The sequence below is a fragment of the Cercospora beticola genome, chromosome 5 (genome assembly GCF_033473495.1).
Source record: "Cercospora beticola chromosome 5, complete sequence".
NCBI lineage: Eukaryota > Fungi > Ascomycota > Dothideomycetes > Mycosphaerellales > Mycosphaerellaceae > Cercospora > Cercospora beticola.
The window spans coordinates 4,879,423-4,887,008 of NC_088939.1; the positions used below are offsets into that span (position 1 = coordinate 4,879,423).

The 7,586-nt window shown below is 52.8% G+C and overlaps 2 protein-coding genes across 2 annotated transcripts; both read right to left on the bottom strand.

Annotated features, from left to right (window-relative positions):
• Positions 1–1,499: 1,499 nt before the first annotated feature.
• Positions 1,500–2,708, bottom strand: RHO25_009030 (uncharacterized protein; the record flags this gene model as incomplete). The annotated part of the gene is made up of 1 exon (XM_023604813.2): positions 1,500–2,708. The coding sequence occupies one exon, from the start codon at positions 2,706–2,708 to the stop codon at positions 1,500–1,502; it is 1,209 nt and encodes a 402-aa protein (XP_023460467.1).
• Positions 2,709–3,853: 1,145 nt separating this feature from the next.
• RHO25_009031 (uncharacterized protein) lies at positions 3,854–6,919 on the bottom strand (the record flags this gene model as incomplete). The annotated part of the gene is made up of 1 exon (XM_023604814.2): positions 3,854–6,919. One exon carries the CDS (start codon positions 6,917–6,919, stop codon positions 3,854–3,856), a length of 3,066 nt encoding a protein of 1,021 aa, XP_023460468.1.
• Between the last annotated feature and the right edge of the window lie 667 nt (positions 6,920–7,586).

Here is a 7,586-nt window from a genome sequence, read left to right on the forward strand (position 1 = left end):
GTGGAGCCCTCTCTGCTGCCAATGTGTGCGTGCCGGCCAACCACGAACCAGCTGCTGTCTGCCAACACAGGGACGCCGCAGCCACCTTTCTGGCTTGGGTGTAGAAGAGCAACAAAATAGCCGCCGAAGGCGTTTTTAGGTCTGCGGCCCATGCCGACCTGGGTCCAATCACATCGCCACAACGGTCGCTAAGTTGTGCAAGCGTGTGATTGTTTTTGACATCACTTGCGTCTTCTCATCTTCTCTCTTGCTGGAGCCTCTCGCCTTCGGACAGGAACCCTCCGCTTTTCGTGTGAGAGCTGACAGTGCCGTCCGATTGCTTGGACATTTACTGAGATGAGCTCGGAAAACGTCCCGAAGGTAGACAGTGCCGGGCACCACAGCCTGCTGCCATCAGCATTCCGCTGACCAATAGCGGAGGCTCACTGCAATGCCGAGCGCGAGGGGAGAACGGTAGGAACGTGCTCACACGTGGAACATGGCGATCGACAACGCCAGAATTTCCATGGAATCGCATGACCCAACATCTCTCTTCATCTACTGGCTACCAAATGTTGTGGCAAGGATCCTCTACCACACTCAGCTCAGGACAAGGCTGAGGTGGACGCTGACGATATGCCATTCGCCATTCGTGCGGGAACTGAGAGCATCTCGTCACAGAACATCACTCAAATGCAACAATACTTGCTAATGTTACACGGAGATTCGATCTTCGTTTAGCTGTGCCTCCGCCGTTCGTGCCGCATTCGCTTACCTGCAATCGGGTACGGCACCTACAATGGCGAAGTGCACAAGTGCTCCCCAAGTGGGTGGATCGGGTAACGCGCTAACAGCCGCTTGGTAAAAAGGCGAAGTCTCGCTGAACGACATCTCTTGACAAGGGTGCTCTATCAGATGACGTGGACACCAACCAGACACCACAAACCCCACTGAACTATGCCATATCGCTGCACGCGTGGGCTCAGACCAAGCGAACGCAGGATAACAAAGCAAAAATGCGGCGTGCTGGCATATACGACCGGTGAGAGCCCTGTTCAGATATGCAATCCTTCTTCCTTCGACCGCGTGCCGGAAAGGTCCCGGGCGCCTACGCGAGTCACGCATGTCACGGTATTCTGCTCACGGACTTTCGGGTGATTGTGTGGCTTGACGGCATGCAACTGCTTCTCTTCCGGTTCATCTCGATGGACAATCGCAGCATGCCGACTTGAAGATCAATCAAGAGCATCGGCTTGCGCGGCACAGCAAGGTCCTCGAACATCGAGAATAAACGAGAGCGAAAACAGTTGAGAAGTGAAAATGATCCCATCGTACGTTCGCCAACACTTCTACCTAAGCATACACATCCCGACTCGCTCAATCGGCAGGTCATCAAGAAACCCCTCTCCCAATCGTCGACGCAGCCCAGCTGTATCTGAGCCCTCGAAGCAATCAACCAAATCCCAGACTGAACTCCACAAAATGCAGTACAACAGGCTTTACGTCCGACTAGTATGCGTTTAAGTTGCCGTGTCGATGGACTTGCCGACAAGCTTCGCAATATCTGCAAGGAATGGGTCGGCTGCGGCCTCACGCTTGCCAACAGCCTTGTCGATACCCATTCCAACCACCTTCGCAATATCCGCAAGGAAAGGATCAGCCGCAGCATCGCGCTTGGTAGCCTTGTCGATACCCATTCCGATCAGCTTCCCAATGTCTGCCAGGAAAGGCTCGGCCTCAGCATTACGCTTCGTAGCCAAGCCGAGAAGATTGTTCAAATCCCGCTGCCATCGTTCCTTTCCTCCGCGGTAGCCGCCCGAGTAAATGGGAGCGTCTGCTGGTGGGTGTTGAAATTGAAAGCCTTCGGGGACGGGGACGGGGACTGGGGGAAACCCATTCCGCAACACCGCTTCTCTCTGCTGCAGCTGAAATGGCCCTCGTCGGTTGTACACAACATCCTCGAAGTTCTTGTCGTAAACGACCTTTGGCTGGTTGTCGAAGAATGCGTTCGCCTCTCTCTGCTGGAGAGGTTTCCCTCTGACGTTTCGGAGTCTCAAGTACTCCTGGAGATTGAAATTCGGATCGTGAACGACCTTTGGCATGGTGTCGACGAAGGGATTTGCTGATCTCTTCTTTCCGAAGGTTCCTGTGTTGCCAAAGTTGGGATTTACCGAGGTGTCCGGGAGACCCAAGAAGTCTTCCAGACCCCAGGGCTCGAGATTTCGCTGGTAGATCTCGGGATACAGCCTACGAGCTTCCTCTATCGCTCCCTCGATACCGCCGGGATGTGGGATGACCTTTGGCATGTTGTCGACGAATGCATTCCGCTTCTCTTCACTGGGATAGAGATTAGGGTACAGCTTCTTGTACTCCCTCAACCGAACATCAATGGGACGCGTATCGGGAATGACTTTTGGCTGGTTGTCGATGAATGCTTCTCGCTTTGCGTTGCCGCTGGCTTGCAGGTAGAGCTGCTCACGCACCCGAGCTAGTTGTTCGGCTGTCCCGACTTGGGCTTCTCCGAAGAATGCTGGCCATGCATCTCTCTTGGCAGGCCCAGTTCGTCCCACAAAATCTTTGGGGTCTGCGTAATATGCTGGATTGCCAGTATAAGGCAAGATGCCGAAGCTTGGGTTGTTGAAGAGTTTGTTATTTTGTGATGGCGCTGCTTGGGCACCGGTGGCGGAGAGGGCAGCCACCAGGGCTGCTGTTTCTGCGATGTACTTCATGCTGGATTGACTTGTGTATGCTTGAGTTGTGTTGCTGCCAGCAGCTATTGATAAGGAAAAGAAGAAGTCAAGTGGATTGAGTGTTGGAGAAGAGGCAAGGGGAACATGTTGGGCTTATATGCACTCAGGACATTGAGCTCTCGGATCGTACAATCTGTGCCACTTCGGCATCGTCGTGTACCAACCGTGCTGGGTCTGGTTCGGTCTTTCGAGCCGGCATCAAGCACGCGAGTGAATGCCAAGTCTCCGGCGTTGATGGACCACGCCGGGCCAAAGTTCAGTACTATTGATTCAGGATTGAGCAGCGACGGTATTCCCCAAGACTTCTCTCAGCTCATTGGAACTGAAGGGCTATTCTTTCAACTTCACTGCTCATTTCACTCTCTCTGCTTACCTGCTCTGTTTTCCGGAATTCCCGCTCATAAATTTCCAGGATATGATTCATCGAATGTGATATCTGACGACTTCGCCAAGACCTCTTTTGCATTATCTCACCACCTAAGAAACGCCGAAGCAGTGAAGTAAGCGAAACCAAGAAATATCTCTTGTCTATAGTATTACACCACTGTGATACGGCAACATTTGTTGGGAGGGAGGGGCCTATAGCGGGCGTGAAAATTCTGCCAAGACAAAAATGTGTGGAGATGAATTCGCCGGGGTATGGAAGCCGGAGAGTTGGGGTATATATACAGTCGGTACGTTGACGACATCTTGTTTACTGATCATTGAAGGACTGTTTAGTGAACTTGAGAAGTCGGATTCGCCGCTTTGCTCTTGGGGAGGTTGTGTGGGTGAGGTGAGGTAAAATGACAGAAGGGGAGTTTGAAGAGATGCGTGTGGCTGACAATGAGCGACGGAGGCATGAAATCAGGGAGGACATTGCATTGTGATGCGATTGATCTGAGAAGACGAAATGATGGATGCCTGGCAGAGATGTAGGTGAGTTTGTGGAAGACGCTGATTGAGTATTAGACACGAGACTTCTCTTTTTGTCTCTTCTGGTTCGCCGCAAGACCTACTACTGTATAGCCGATCCTCTCTGCATGTTACTCCAAACTCCGAGTCAACGTCATCCCATCGAATTGGCTTCATTACAGCTTCAAGTCAATGTGATCTTGACTAGAACCTCGCTCGCTTCATCCCATTTACTGCGTTGGCAAATATCCCTTCGCCCTCTCGACGAACTCGTCCACACTCTCCTTACCCGTAACATTTCCTGCCAACCAAGCCCGCGCCTTCTGTATAACCATCTCCCACACATCCTTCTTGTCCTTCAACACAGTCTCGAAGTACGCCACAACCAGCGCCGTGGTTGCCACATCTCGATCAACTGTGCCAAACCCTTGCAGGACCTTGTCACCATCCTCAATGGCAATGAGATCCAACAGCTCATCGCTATACTTCCATGATCCGGAGAACGTCTGCAAATCGATGAGGTCGTGAAGTGCAGATCCACTTCCGCTACTCTTTGCACGCTTTTGGTCCCGCTTCAGTACCTTCTCCGCCATATTGCCCAAAACTGATTTACGGTCACGAGGTTTCAAAAGCATCCTTCTCTTCGAAGTAGTAACAGATTCATCACTTGCAGGAGGAACAGACTTGCAGGTTCGGACTTTATCGTTTTCGTCCATTAAAGCGAAACCCATATCTTCGTCGGATTCTTCTGCTTCTTCTTTTGCTTCATCCTCGTCCGCCAACGGCATGGAAGATCCAAAAGCTGCGTATGCAGGGGCCGAAGGCATTGGCGGGGGAGGTGGAAGAGGTGCATTGCCGAAGAGTCCTCCAGAGGGAGCTTGAGATGCATTCGTGCTGAAGAGTCCCCCTGAAGAAGCTCGAGAGGCGCTTGTGCGACCGAACAAGCCTCCCGAGGGTGCTTGAGATGCGCTCCTACCGGAAAGTGGTCCCGGGGGAGGTTGAGAGGGGCTCGTGCTGCCGAACAGTCCTCCCCAGGTACCGCCACCGCCAAACGCATTGCCAAATAACCCTCCCGCTGGAGCTTGGCTGCGAGCGCGAGTCGCAGGAGCGGATTGCTGCTGAGACATTTGCATCTGCATGCCCTGCTGCTGCAGGAGTGCGCTGCCACCGCCCCAAGAACCAGATGGCGCTGGCGAAGGAGCAGCTCTTCTCGCAGCCATGGATGCTAGTTGTTTCCTCATAGGCTTGAGCGATGGTGGATGTCGTTCTGGTCCCTCATTCTGCTGTTCCTCGGAAGTATCTGTCTGGACTGCCACGAAAGAGGTCCACTTGCTGGCGACCTGGAAAGTCTCGCCAAGACGGACAGCTTCTCGTTCCACAATCTCGTCGAAGCGACTTGCGTATTGCTCCTTGACCAAGGTCTGCTCGGCGTCTTTGAGCTTAGCGGCATGGAGCCAGCCTCGGCCTTCTTCTAATTCTTGAATCGCTTTGCGAGCTGCCATTTGGTGAATGTTGACACCCTGTGTCCTCCCGGAAATTGGTATCTCGAGTTCGAGCGGTCCTCCTTTGGCAGTAATGGCGCGTAACGTAACAGACTTGACTTCTTTATGTGCGGATATCTCGTCCATGAGGATGTAGACGGTACTGCGGTTGAAAGGAAACAATGGTGGGATCTTTGACGGAGTCTGCAACAGCTTCGGTGTGTCGACGGAAGGGAGGTGGGCATAGCGATTTTTGGGCGTTGGTGCCTCGTCCACATTTACAGAGGTATCGAAGAAGGACTTGACTTTCGGTGGCTCGGTCGTTTCCGGCTCTGTAACTGTGATCTTGAGGCATTCTTGGACCTTTTCGATGATCTCAAAGTCGTCATCATCTTCTTGCTCATAGTTGACCTCCAGCTTGTAGTCCTTTGTGTGAGCGTACAGGGCGCCTTTCAGCATGCGCATGACTTTCTGATCGGTATCCTCGTTTTGAGTGACGAACTGCGCAAAGCCATTTCCTGCACGAGCAAGTCCTTCAACTAGAGTATGCGAGACATCTTCGCCAATGCCAAGGGTGAAGATGCGAGCATCAGCTCCACTCTCAACTTCTTGGTTAATGCACTCGAAGACCTGCTCCTCGCCCCAGATCTGCCCGTCCGTGAGCACAAGCATCTCGAAAGGCATGTCTTTCAAGCGCCTCTTGAAGGCAGCTTTGATCGGCTCCAGCAATTCTGTGCCTCCGTACTGAGCATCGAAGCCAGTGACGAATTCCATGGCGCGATTGACATTGTCTTCGTTGTACGCCTGAGAAGTCTCCCACAGAAATTCGAATCTGTTTCCGAACGCACAAATGTTGAAGCGCACGCCGATTGGTAGGGACTTCAGAAACACCTTCAGCGCCTTTACCAAAGAGGCATTCTTTGACCCGCTCATACTTCCAGACTGATCCGCAATGAAGACGATCTCCGGATATGATGGATCGAGGACGAACTTAGGTACCATTGTTGCCATGATGGCCCTCTGGTTCGGGATCGAGGGATGCACCTCCAGGATTGCCTGAGGCCGACTTAAGTCATCAATGACAACCTGAAGTATGAAATCGGTGCCAAGCTCGGTGGATCCCTGGGTCAGCGTTGCAGACGCTTGCGCTGGTGAGTATGGCTTTGTGCCGCCGTCGCTGTTCGTGAGTGAAATCTCGCCCATGGTCACGGAAATAGGATGGCCGGGCGATTGCACTTTGCGGAGGGCAGACTTTTCACCCATGTCAATGTCTACCGTGATCTTCATGCTCGTGGCGGTGACGTTTGAAGAAAGCACTGTTCCGGGATAGTTGCCATATCTTGGTGCGATGGAGGTTGGTAGTGTGTAGCGTAGTCCATCGATAGCTGCGTCATGCTTCAGCTCTCCGCAGTAGGTAATGTCAACCAGAAGTTCTGTTTGCGCAGGGACGTTTCCGAGTGTGACTCCAAAGACGCCTGCAGGTAGAGACTCGATTAGGCCGGCAGTCTCGCCGCGATCAACTGCGTCCTGATAGGTCTTCTTGGCATCATCTTTCTGCTTGACCACACCGGTCAAGACCTTGTCGGCGTAAGTGATTGTGTATCCAGAGACCGTGACTCCATCGTAGAGTGGGAATGTGTATCGGAGCTGTGGTACTGCTTCTGTTGTTTTGTACGTCTGTCGGAGTTGTGTTGAGAATGAAACCGGGCTGACGATGGTATGGGATTCCAGACTGAGGGGTGACAGGTATGTTCGATGATAGTTCGTAACGAAATACACACCACAGATGTGGTCACCGACTCGAAATCCTGACATGTTCAGGCGCGGCCTCCTCGCGGACTGCTTTGTTCGCGCCAGATTCTCGCGTGTCGATGGGATCCCGAGGTGTTCTGGATTTGCTGATGCTGTGCTGTGTTGTCAATCGGGTCTTTTAAACGAAAATGAGAGATGGAACAATGAAAGCATTTATGTTTGCTGGAGCTGTAGTTGCCTGCATGCTCGGCAGCTGCCTTGTGCATCGTGGCGCCGCCGCCCCCTCAGCAGCGCCCAATGGTGGCACACTTGACCTACCTCCACGTGCGGTGACTCCCTTTCAGGTGCGCCGGCATCCGAGTTTGTGTGCAATGAGGACTGTCTTGATTGCTCGTTTCGCGTGCTGTGACGGCGACCTGCATTGTCGCGTGGCGTGACTCAGAATTGGAGGAGTGCCTGGAGCAGGCAGGATGGGTGCCTGAGGCTCCAGTCCTGTGCGAGATGTCTCTCTTGCCAATATTCTGCCCGAAACAATGCTGAATACTATGCGTCCTCGGATTTCATGTCAATAGATCAGTATAAGCTGGAGTAGCCTATGCTGGGTCCGACCGATGAGCAGCCAGCGGGATCGATTGACTGTCGTCCCACGAGCTTCGAATCGCCTTGTGATTCTGCTGTGCACGAGACAACGTGTGTATCACCGCGTATTGCCTCCAGGTGCGAGTGGGAG